Below are 12,919 nucleotides of genomic sequence, written 5' to 3' on the forward strand. Positions count from 1 at the left end.
TTCATTGAGTCTACTAAATAGGGTTTGTCTTGTAATTAATAAAGTAGTCGTTCTGGGTGTTATTACTGCACATTGGGAGATATCCTATTCGTAGAATAAAAAAGATTTATTAAATTATATAATCTGATAATTAAGAAATTCATCTAATTTATTTATTTATATTTTTTTTTTGTATACAATGAAAACTATACTGATAAAACATCAAGCTAAATTAGGAATTGAATTTAACTATAATATCGAAAGGGTCGGGTGCTTGCAAAATTGGAGGTTAAGTAAAACAGACAGTTAAGCACATGGTTAAGTAGGTGAAATGATATATATATATAAATTGAATCTTATTTAAAAGATTAAAAAAATAGAATAGATCATAATTTTTTATAACAATTTTAAATTCTTCTTCAACTTATACATATGTTTTGGTTATTTATCAATATTTAAAAGTATTATCATCATTTCTAAAATTATCATCCTTTATTATTAATTCAGATAATTTATAATAATTATTATTTAATCATAATGTATAATGATATCAACGAAATGATAAATTCCAGTTAGTCCTATTGACTATCTCTAAGGTGACCAGTTTGGTAATATGGAAGTTTTCCATCGGCCATCAGGGTAAATCGGGAAGTGCACGTAGAGTCAGCCCAGACGCCCAGCATCCTTTGATTGCACTCTCCATTTGGAGGAAAATTTCTACAAATACGCCGTAGTTAGGGATCAAATTGCAGGTGTCTGGGTGACAACCTGGATGTCCTTTCATGGTAGCATTGCCCCGGGGACAATGATATCAACAAAATCAATATCAATATGTATAAATATCACAATAATATATATGAGTTAAAAGCTTCTACCAATGACATACAATAATATAGCATCATTGCCTAAGTAATCCTTATATTAGGTATGATGTACAAACAGAAGATATATCATATAAATCTATAAGTATCAACCGTATGAGATATTAATAGTATGAAAAGTCAAACAAATTTAAAAATAAATATCAACGGAAGAGTAATTTGGAATATCTATTTTAATTTTTAAAATAATTTTTTTCCATCTTAATCCCTATATAAAAAACAAAAATAAGTACTGTTTGCACTAATTTAAAAAAATAATGATGATGACAAACAAAAACATAGTTTTCAACTATTGTGCCACATGGATGCAGTGTGATCTTTGCCTGCCACTAAGCTACCAGCTCAATGCAAACAAACGCCAGCAAAATAATTCAGGGGCCATCAAGTGTTCATGTTTATTTTGATCCCTATTGTACTATCACTATCAAACACTTGGCCAGACATCCAAATTTAGAAGACCTAAAAAGATTATCAAGTCATCAAAGTCCTTTTCAAGGTCCCTTAACCACAGTCTGTTCTTCAAATGTGATGGTGGTCACTGGTGCTACAAGTGTGTTGTTGTGCAACTTCACACTGGCAAATATGTTAAGTATACTGTTGGGTTTCAACAGTGAATGAAGATGATTGAACTGGTGGATTGGCAATTCAATAGCCGCTCGCAGCTTAGAAGTGGCTCGATCGCTTAGAAGTGGTTCAGGCACTTGATGGCTCGATAGGATCTTTTCACAAGTTTCGTGCTCGTAAAGAGGTTGTGTGCCCTAGAGAGCTCACCATTTCCGAAACTTGAAGCACCTTTTCGATTCCCATTTCTTGGTGTTCAACTTGAACATTTTGCAATTTGCATAGGCTTTGCAAACCAACTAACTCGCTTCAAAAGAGGCAATGAATGACCCTTGAAGGTGATCAAGAAGCACCAAACAGAGGCAATTGCACACAAAAGCCATCATTCATCAAATCAAGCATTATTTGGTCATCATGCCCCCCTGGTAAGAGACATATTGTATTTTCAAACAACTAAGATTCAATTCCCACGCAAAGGGTGCAATTGAATTGTTGGTGATGATGAGTCGCTATGTCAAAAGTTATCATGCCTTTTGGATTTATTTGGTGGACAGAATGTAAGACCGAATCATCCTTCTCGGAATTTATCAGCACGAAACATTATTTGGTTGTCATGCCCCCAGAGCCCGATGTGGTGGTAAGAAACATAATGCATTTTCAAGTACTTAGGGTTCAATTCCCACACAAGATTGATCGTCATGTCAGGAGCCACCACACTTTCTGAATTTATTTAATGGACGGAATATAAGGCCGGATCATCCTTCTCGAATTAATCAGTTCGAAACATTATTTGGTTGTCCTACGAGTATGATTGGAGAGGGAAAGCCAGGCCATCCACTCAATGTCTTCCCATCACATTGTAGCTTTGGGACCAGCATATTTGCTATACTTTTGATCCTTGTAGGTTTTTGTTGTTGGTTTAGCCACAAAACATGTATGTTCAAATCGCACACCTAAGTATCGACATCGACGAGCATCACGGCGAGCATCACGGCAAGCATCAGGGCAGTCGATCGATTGGGTGCTTGTCGGATAAGTGATAACTCAAGCTCGAACACCGGATGAGTGGCCCCAAGATCTATAGATCAGGAGTTGAAAATTTTGTGTGCTAGGAAAAAGGGAAGAGAGCACAATGATTTCAATTCTGGAAACAGATAGCTAGCTAACTTTTGGATCGAAACAATCTTTTTTTGTTAAAAAAAACACAGAAAAACAAAAACAAAACCCTCATCATCAAGAATGAAACAAGAAGCTACACCTCCAACACTTACACAATGATTCAACTCCACGTCCATTGATCTTCCTATTCAAGATGGAGTGTTTCTGATCAAAGTGTGTTTATATATATGGAAGTAGAGGATAAACGAGTCAAATTGCTTGCCAACTATTCGAGTCTCGATTATAAAAAAAAATTCGTTCGAATTTGTTCGATTAAGTTTACAAGCTGAGCTCGAGTTTGATTTCAAACTCGAAAATATTATCGAGTCTAACTCAAGCTTAATAATATTTGGTTCATGAGCTCGCGAATATGTTCATTTATATATATTTATATCACATAAATGATAAATATTATAAGTTAACAAATTGAGTTCGAACTAACCTCGTTTAATTTTTAAACGAACTATTTTCGAATCGAATTTGAATCATTCATAAATTATTTAATCATTACAAACTTGGCACTTAAGCATTAAAGTTCAAATCAAATTTGAACGTACAAAAAAACTAGCCAAGTCGAACTCGAATCTCTTATTGTTGAGCTCGGCTTGATTCCATTACATCCCTAATGGAAGACAAGCTTCCGGTGAAAGTCATTCAAACATAGGGGTGTAAATAAATCAAGCCGCTCGTGAGTTATTCGGGTCTCGATTCGAAAAAAAATCGTTCAAATTCGTTCGATTAAGTTAATGAGCCAAGCTCAAGTTTGATTTCGAGCTCGAAAATCTTATCGAGCCGAGTTTGAGCTTAATAGTATTTAATTCATGAGCTCATGAACGTGTTTGTTTAGGGTCTCACAAATGTGTTCATTGAGAGATTTGCGAACAATTTCATTAAGAGGTTCATTTAACATATTATATATATATATATATATATATATTATATGAATTATAAGTATTATATATTAATGAGTCGAGTTTGAATTAAGCTTGTTTAACTTTTAAACGAATTATTTTCGAACTGAACTCGAACTAAGCTCGTTTAATTTTTAAACGAACTATTTCGAATCTAGCTCGAGTCGTTCGCGAACTATTTAATTTCATTACGAGCCGAACTCGAACTTAAAAACTAAAGCTCGAATCAAACTCGAGCCGAGCTCGAGCTTAATTAAGGAAATTAAAATGAACCGAGTTCAAGCTCGAGCTCGAGCCTCTTAAAATTCAATTTGACTTGATTCGATTACATCCCTATTCAAACATCAACAAAAGAGTTTTCCCACCAAAGTTTCTGAAAAGGAGACTTACAGGCACCCAAAGTTAATAAGATAAAATCGCAACAAGAGAGAAAGGACAGGAAAATCTTAAGATAAAGAGGCCAAGGACAAACAGGTCTTGCATGGATACTGATGGATTCTGATGGATGAGTAGAAAAGGACTACTCGAGGGACACAAATTCAATCTGGGACACTGCTGAGAAAGGCCAAAGGAGAGGGAGGCTCACTGCTACAGCCACAGGATGAAGAAGATTCAAAGGGCACATGAGTCTTGTGTGGATCACTCTCTCCTGTGGCATAAAATGACCAAGGAGCATAATGCCAAGAGGGATTGAGAGAGTTTCACTTCCACATATAATTGATGCAATTTCTGAAAGCAATAGTAATACGATGCATAAGAAATAAATCAACAATGCATCTAATTTGGATCAAATTTATCATCATCAATAAGGTTATGAAATTGAAATTGATACAACGACAATTTGAATGCTGACCTGAGTCCAAAGCAAGAGTCATTGTATTCCTATTTATCATTGGAGATTCCTGTAATGCAACAGGAATGGATGGTAATTTGTAGTCCTTTTTAATGAGGAAGAGAGAAGGAAGAAGAAGCTCTTGATCAAGATCTCAAGATCATATCCAAATGAATCAAGACTTCCTCCTTACATCTTGGCCCATCTTGTAGGGACCATCTATCATAAAACTCATATTCATTAATAACCCATTAATATTAAGGAAACAGATTATTGGATCTATACATTTAATTTATATCCACTTATATAAATTTCTCTTCATGCTACAAATATTAGATCACTTAATGGGGTTTGTTGCCTTAATGACAATTATTGTTGATGTTAATTCATGTATAAGTCCACCAAATGGATATTAATCCTCTAATGGGGACTTAATCTTTTTAATTTTCTATTTGGGCTATACTTGATACCGTAAACATCACATAACACCTTAGTTGAGTTCAACATGCCAAACTTTATGAGTTAAACAACCTCTTAAGCAATTTAATCTATTAATTTAATTAGGACAGGACGGAAGAAATCAGAGTTACTATAACTATAATAAAATCAAATAGTAATCATAATTCTAATTTAATTAATGACATAAATCAAATGTGGACGTGTAGTATGAAAATGACATGAAATATGATCTGTACATACCCATTTTCAAGAGTCCTTATGACCCAAAACGGATCCGAACCGTGTTTACTTAACCTTATGCAAAACTGCAATAGTAAATAATGATTCAACTTTATAACTCATACAAGTGTGACACAAGATAGAATTCTAAAACTCATACAAGTTTGTCAATCAAGGAATTAGTATGACACAAGATAGAATTTAAAAAAATACTAAACTTTTCATTTTCAAATGAACAAGTGTATCCGGATTAGTCTAAACATGAAATAGAAATTAAGTTCCATCTAAATGACGACACTACAAATGTATTTGCTAAATTCAAAAGCATATTGTTTCCTAAACAAACTCTAAAGACATCTATTGTCTTACTTTCGCCTTCTTATCAGTTCCTGTATAGATGAATTTTCAACATCAATTGATATTCGGTTCCAGAGACAACCTTATATAATTATATTTATGTGAGTAGTTGCACCAATATATATCTATCCATCAAGTGTTATTGGGTACAGTAGTTAGGTTGATTTCTGAACTAACAAAGTTGAGAAATTTATTTTTCTTGACTTGTTAGTTGGCGAATATGGGTCAATCCTTCTTCAGGTAATCTTTTTTTACAAAAAAATAAGTTGGGTCTGAATCTTATTGCTTTTGCATCTTATGCCCTGGAGCCCCAGTCACTGTAAGTTGTTTATCCTTATTCTTGTTCTTATCCTTTTTCTTCTTTTTGTTCAAATATTGAGATGAGGATGCAAAATGAGCATTTTGAGATGTGTCATGTCTTAATCTCTCTTCTTCCTATATACATTGAGTTATAAGCTTATTTACTGTCTATTTTTCCTTTTGAGTATTATAGTTAATCTTAAAAGGAGTGAACCATATAAGCAGAGAGATTAAAACAAGGTCCACAAGTATGCTTTAGGATATTTCAAGCTTTAATATCCTAAACCTTGTAATCAAATTCAACATTTCCATGATGTACTCTCTTATGTTGCCCTTCTAGTTATATTGCATGGACAATATATAACTTCGTAAGAAGTGTGGTAATCTCAACCTTTTCGTTTGAGGTGAATCAGTTTGCTAACTCCTTAACAAAGGTTGTGGCATCCTCATTCTCAGTTATCGAATCCCTAATGGATTCCAAAATAGACATCTTCATGATCGCTAGACTCATGCAATTAGATCGCTCCCACTTTTTAAAGATCACATTTTGATCCGTTGTGAAATCACTAGATAAAGGTGCAGGACGATCGTGCCTAAATGCAAAGTCTAGATCCATGTAGCCTAAAAGTACCATAATATGTTCTTTCTATTGTCCATAATTTATGCCGGTAAGTATGGAGATGTTATTCAGATTAATAGATATTGAGAATGCTATATAAACAAAGGCAAAGAACATAGCTCAATTTAACAAACAAGACATATATTTTTATAGTTGTGCAATAACAAAATGCAACTTTGTGAGCATTAATTGAGATACCTAGTACAATATTACATTAAGTCTTTGGACTAAAATATAACTTGTCAGTGGTACTTTCTAAACAATTCATAATATCTACCATATAACTCACATTCCTTTGGGTCGACACATTATGTGCATGATATTTTATTTATAAGTTTCCTTAATTACCTTATATTTTCAACTAATACTCATAATACTTCTAATCTGCCACATAGTGCTCCTTCTTTTGGACCGACACACTATACGCATGACTTAGAAGCTAAATTAAATTTATAAGTTTCCTTAAACATACATTTGGCATAAAGAATAACTTTCCTTTGGGCCAATAATCTTTAACATGGATATATATCCCTCTAGACAAATACTCCCAACCTCTCTAGTAGTTCTCACTTTAACGATAGTATTGGCATGACTAACTAGCAAGCGCAAAGAATAATCTAAGAAAAACTATTGAAAATGCAGCTTATTAGTTATCAATTGATTGCTGCCAGCTACCAATCGATTAACACACTGCTCAATGGATTGCTAATAATTAGCAATCAATTGATACGCCTTATGTGCCATTTTCAGGACACGACAACAATCAATGGCCAACAACAGTCAAATTCCCTGATCGATTTAGAAGGCTATTATTCGTAAATTCATTCACCCCGATCGATGATAATAATCAATTGGTGTTCACCAATCGATCCCGCCGATCTATTCAGAAACCTTCTGTGGACAACCTGATAAACAGTAATCGATTGACACCTCATGATAATCGATTGGTGTGAACCAATCAATCATCCCGATCAATTCCAAACCCTACTGTATATTCGACTCTAAACTTAGGAATCGATTGACTCCTCATGCTAATCGATTGGTGAATACCAATCGATCAATCCAATCGATTTAGAACCCTATTGTGTTCAAACATGGGTTCAGTAATCGATTAATTCTCATGTCAATCGATTGGTAACAATCAATCGATCAACCAATCAATTTTAGACGGTTTGTTCGTGAAATCAGGTTCATCAATCAATTGGTCCTAATGGCAATCAATTGGTATTAACCAATCAATCAACCTAATCGATTCCAGACCTAACTGTTCGTAATTTTGCATCCACCAATCGATTGATAACTGAAAACCTAATTTCTAAACGCAAATTTTCAACTCAAAAAAAATCTAAAATCACACCGTCAATCGCGTTCTTCGTGAATAATATTAAAAACTCGATCTATATGTTAAATCATAATCTATCCATGCTACATTCAATGAACATGCATCAATTTCACTCATGCTAATGGAATCGAATGCAAAATTGATGTAAATATAAATCGTCAAAAATAATCTTTACGCCTTAAAATTGATGGTAAAAGCAATCCTAAATTTTGATACCAATTAAAAGCAATAGAATACATGCATAGGAATTATATCAATGATGCATCTAATTCGAATCAAATTTATCATCATCAACAAGACTACAAAACTGAAATTGATACAACGACAATCCTAATGCTGACTTGAGTCTAAAGCAAGAGTCATTGTATCCTTACTTATCGTCAAAGTTTCCTGCAATGCAACGAAGTCTTCTATAGGAATGGGTGACAATTTGTAATCCTAATCCTTCTTAATGGGGAAGAGAGGAGTAAGAAGAAGCTCTTGATCAAGATCTCAAGATCATGCCCAAATAAATCAAGACTTCCTCTTATATCTTGGCCTATCCTGTACGTAGGGACCATTCGTCATAAAGTCCATACTCAATAGTCTATTAATGTTAACAAATCGGATTATTGAATTTACACATTTAATCAACATCTATTTATATAAACCCCCTTCATCTACCAACAGCATTAGATCACTTAATAAGGTTTAATACCTTAATGATAATTATGGTTGGTGTTAATTAAGTATAAGCCTATCAAATAGAGATTAATCCCCTAAGGAGGACTTAATCCTTCAATTTCCTCTTTTCTTTGAATCTCTTCAATGTACTTGGGGCTCGATCGGACCACACACTCGGGTTTGACACGAGGTGAAAGGAGCATCGATGAGGTTCGATTCAATCGAATCCTTAAGTATATATGCACCCTATCTTGACCTATTAGTGGGCATTCCTCACTATCTAGTTCGATCTTTGTTCACTATTACAAAATCGTGATTGAAAATAACAATTCATGAACATGGACATGAACATGAACATGAACATGAAAAATAAAAAAATATATATATATAAAGAAATGGAAGAAGAAGAAGAAAAAACCAGTAAAATAAAATAACATAAGCACGGAGCTCACGTGAAACAGCCTCAAGGCGCAGATAAAATAGTAGGAGCTGTTGCGGGGGTGAGGAGGCATGGAGAATCCCGATGCTGCGAGCCACAGCCCACAGCCAGGCAGCGCGGAGAAAGAGGCCGGCCCGACGCACCAAATCACGCAGCCCCTTCGCCTTCGATCGCACTCCGCGTCTCTGATTTCCGCCGATCCATTTGCTTCCCGGCGGCTTCTGCTGCGAATTTGAGTGTTTTGGGGCTGGAATCGGACGGATCTATGGCGAGGGTGGAGGAGGCCGGGGATAGGGACGAAAACAAGGAGGAGGAGACCAGCTGGTGGTCCCCTGAAGCTGTCGAGGGAGGCAGAGGTGGGGAAGGGCCCAGCGGAGGGAGTCGAGGAGGCGGCGGCGGAGGTGGGGATGGTGATGGAGGGCGACCTGATACGCAGCCGCAGCCGCCGCCGCCGCCGCCCTACTCGGACCAGGTGCTGGAGAACGTGCTGGAGAACGTGCTTCAGTTCCTGGTCTGCCGGAGGGACCGGAACGCGGCGTCGCTGGTGTGTCGGTCCTGGTACCGCTCCGAGGCGCAGACCCGGCGCGAGCTCTTCGTCGGGAACTGCTACGCTGTGTCGCCGGCGCGTGCGCTGCGGCGGTTCTGCGGCGCCCGGGCGCTCGTGCTCAAGGGGCGCCCCCGCTTCGCCGACTTCAACCTGTTTCCTCTCGGCTGGGGCGCCCGCTTCTCCCCCTGGATCTCCGCTATGGCCTCCGCCAGCCCCTGGCTTGAGCGCGTCTGCCTCAAGCGGATGACCGTGTCCGACGCTGACCTCGCCTTCCTCGCCCGCTCCTTCCCCTCCTTCTGCGATCTCACGCTCATCTGCTGCGATGGGTTCGGCACCCCTGGTCTCGCCGTCATCGCTGAGCTCTGCAGGTTATCGTCATCGCTGATCCAAACTTCAAGACCTAATTTCGCTCATCCACTCCTAAAAATCCTCGATTTGGATCAGAATTCCTTCGATTGATGGTCCCGATTTGCTTGCAGGAATCTGAGGGTCTTGGATCTGATCGAGAACGATGTGGAGGACGAGGACGAGGAGGTCGTCGACTGGATCTCGAGGTTCCCGGAGACAACCACCTCGTTGGAGTCGCTCTCGTTCGAGTGCGTGAATTGCCCGGTGAACTTCTCCGCCCTGGAGGCCCTGGTCGCTCGGTCGCCCTCCCTCCGGCGGCTGCGGGTGAACCAGAACGTCTCCCTCGGCCAGCTCCGCCGCCTCATGGTCCGGGCGCCGCACCTCACCCACCTTGGCACCGGTTCCTTCCGGTCCGGCATCGATGAAGATCTCAACGCCACTGACCTCGAGCAAGCCTTTCTCGCTTCCAAGTCGCTCATTTGTCTTTCGGGGTTCCGCGAGGTGGCGCCGGAGTACCTCCTGGCCGTCCTCCCCGTCTGCGCCAACCTTGTCTCTCTCAATTTAAGCTACGCCGTGATCACCGCTGAACAGCTCAAGCCTGTGATGCTCGAATGCCACAACCTCCGCACCTTCTGGGTGATCCCCCCATTCTTCCGCCCAATGTGTTCTATTGCTCAATACAAATCTAGCTTCCTGAGGATGAACTCTGCTTATTCTTCAGGTTCTTGATACCGTCGGCGACGAGGGACTACGCACGGTGGCCAAGGCATGCAAGAACCTCCACGAGCTCAGAGTGTTTCCCTTCGAGGCCACCGAGGACTCGGAGGGTTCCGTCTCTGATGCTGGCCTCGTGGCAATCTCAAACGGATGCCGGAAGCTCCGATCGATCCTGTTCTTCTGCCAGCGAATGACGAATGCTGCCGTCGTAACCATGTCCAAGAACTGCCCGGACCTGGTCGTGTTCCGCCTCTGCATCATGGGCCGCCACCGCCCCGACCACGTCACCGGCGAGTCTATGGACGAAGGCTTCGGGGCCATTGTCATGAACTGCAAGAAGCTCACTAGGCTCGCCGTCTCCGGCCTGCTCACTGACAAAGTGTTCGAATACATCGCAACCTATGGCAAGCTTGTTAGAACCCTCTCAGTGGCGTTCGCCGGAAACACTGATCTGAGCCTGAAGTACGTGCTCGAAGGCTGTCACAGACTGCAGAAGCTGGAGATCAGGGACAGCCCTTTTGGTGATGCAGGCCTGCTCTCAGGCATCCACCATTACTACAACATGAGATTCTTGTGGATGTCCTCATGCAAGCTATCTTTAAATGGTTGCAAGGAGGTGGCTCAGAGGATGCCTAACTTGGTGGTGGAAGTGATCGGAGATCGGCCCAAGGACCTCGACAGCGATACCGTGGAGAAGTTGTATCTGTACCGGTCCCTCGAAGGCCCGAGGGATGATGCACCTCCGTTCGTCAGCATCTTGTAGCTTTCTCACTTTCAGCAGAAACACAAGGGACAAAGGAACTCATTCACCATGCATGAAGACGATGCAATTCTTGATCTCTGCAACCACGCAGCAGCCATCGCAAGTTCAAGAAGATGATTTCTTCACTGAGCTTTCGGATGGACAGAAAATGCATCGTAAGTCTCCAGATTGTTCGTGTTCCTTGTATTCTGGATTTCAATTACTTCCATGATCTTTTACTTATCTCGCTTCTCAGACTTCAATGAAAAGTTAACATTTTTCTAGTAGAATTCCAGTTTCATCTCCATTGATTTGGTGTTTGACCCACCACCAAAGTGTTCTTTGCTTTGCTATTTGCCCAAGGTCAAATCACACTTTCAGTCCCGTTCGACGCACCCAGCTCGCTTTTGGTATTGATTTAATTATGCTTGTTCTTCTTAAAGTGGAACTCTAAATCCTTAGCTGCCTACTCCAGAAACAGTTCTCTGGACAGTGACAGCATGCACAATATCTTTGCAGAAATGGCGTCTTAAATTAGTCTGGGAAGAATTTATTACTGTTTGACGTTCCGATGGTGGAGAATTTGTTGGGTAGATGATCATTTTCAACCGTGAAGAATGATTGTTACTGTTCGATGTGTTCCAACTTGATGCACTACGTAATGAGCATATCTTTGGTATCAACTGCCTAAAAGTCAGACTGTGTTTAAAAATACTCTTCTTTACTTGGATTGTCCAACTGATTTTTTATAATGTTGACTGACTCGATCGATCTGATTAGCTAGATCGTCTATAGCCGGTACAATGACCTCGGCTCGGACAATTAGTCCAATCAACTTAGCTCGCCATCCAATTTGACTCCTTTAAACTGACCTGACTTAGGTTGTGCACCAAGTTGAACAAGCAAGGTCGTCGATGCAATTGGCATCTCGCCGAATCTAGCACAATGCGGCAAGTCGAATCGAAGAACAAACAACTCTAGAAATCTAGTGGCAGATTTTTGACACTAACAAGAATTGCGATCTATGCGACTGTTTTGATCAAATATCGCGGATGGTTAAACTATCAGTCAATGAACAATTCAACGTATGCAACCTTTTGGATGAGCTAGGACACGAGAGACGATGCAGACCTAAAACATATTTCAAAGAGAGGTTATATTGGTGCCAGAGAGTCTCAACAGGTCATTCCAACACTCAAGTTAGGATTCCACGAAAATAATGAAAAGTAGATAGGAAAGAAGATAATACTAGCAAAGTTTCAGAGTCAAATCTGGTAAGGTTATGTGTTAGGCTTTTTATAGTAACTTGCAAGGGGACCGATTCGACAACTGTTTCATTTTGACCTTATGTGTAGAAAAAAGGATATCCGAGGGGACCAAGTCTAACAACCTCGTAATCGCCTATTCATTCTTGGACTACTACGTATCCGTGAGAATATTCGTGTTCCCCTTTAGTATACCGTGTAAAATAACGGTTCACAGAAGATGTGAAGATAGAGCTCAGGATGGAATCATCCGAGACGGAGTGGTTGAGATGAGACTTGAGGTCGAGATGGCTGAGACGAGACAATTGAGATGCCAAGACGAAACTGACCGAGATGAGATGATCGAGATGCCGACACTAAGCTGGCAGAGACGAGACGATAGAGATGGTCGATACAAGATGCGAGGCCGAGATGGCTGAGATGGCCGAGGCGAGACTCGATGCTGAGATGATTGAGAGGGCTGAGCCGCTGAGACGAGTCTGACTGAGATGGTTGAGACGAGATCGTCGAGCTACCGAGATGAGTCTAGCCGAGATGGCCGAGACTAGATGCGAAGTCGGGGATGGTTGAGATGAGATGG

At 40.0% G+C, this 12,919-nt stretch overlaps 1 protein-coding gene across 1 annotated transcript; it reads left to right on the forward strand.

Annotated features, from left to right (window-relative positions):
- Window positions 1-8,759: 8,759 nt before the first annotated feature.
- LOC141836643 (transport inhibitor response 1-like protein) lies at window positions 8,760-11,375 on the forward strand. Its single transcript, XM_074724149.1, has 3 exons — window positions 8,760-9,635; window positions 9,747-10,251; window positions 10,337-11,375. Exons 1-3 carry the CDS (start codon window positions 8,986-8,988, stop codon window positions 11,093-11,095), a joined length of 1,914 nt encoding a protein of 637 aa, XP_074580250.1. The 5' UTR covers window positions 8,760-8,985; the 3' UTR covers window positions 11,096-11,375.
- Window positions 11,376-12,919: the final 1,544 nt, after the last annotated feature.

This window comes from Curcuma longa, chromosome 10 (genome assembly GCF_044706935.1).
Source record: "Curcuma longa cultivar G26 ecotype Majalengka, Jawa Barat chromosome 10, ITB_CL_G26_1.1, whole genome shotgun sequence".
Taxonomy (NCBI): domain Eukaryota; kingdom Viridiplantae; phylum Streptophyta; class Magnoliopsida; order Zingiberales; family Zingiberaceae; genus Curcuma; species Curcuma longa.

Excerpts from the sequence above, each read along its gene's own strand:
- LOC141836643 (XM_074724149.1), top strand. The coding sequence starts at position 8,986 with ATGGCGAGGGTGGAGGAGGCCGGGGATAGGGACGAAAACAAGGAGGAG. Across the intron at positions 9,636-9,746 it reads GTCATCGCTGAGCTCTGCAG|GAATCTGAGGGTCTTGGATC; the intron begins GTTATCGTCATC and ends ATTTGCTTGCAG. Across the intron at positions 10,252-10,336 it reads ACAACCTCCGCACCTTCTGG|GTTCTTGATACCGTCGGCGA; the intron begins GTGATCCCCCCA and ends CTTATTCTTCAG.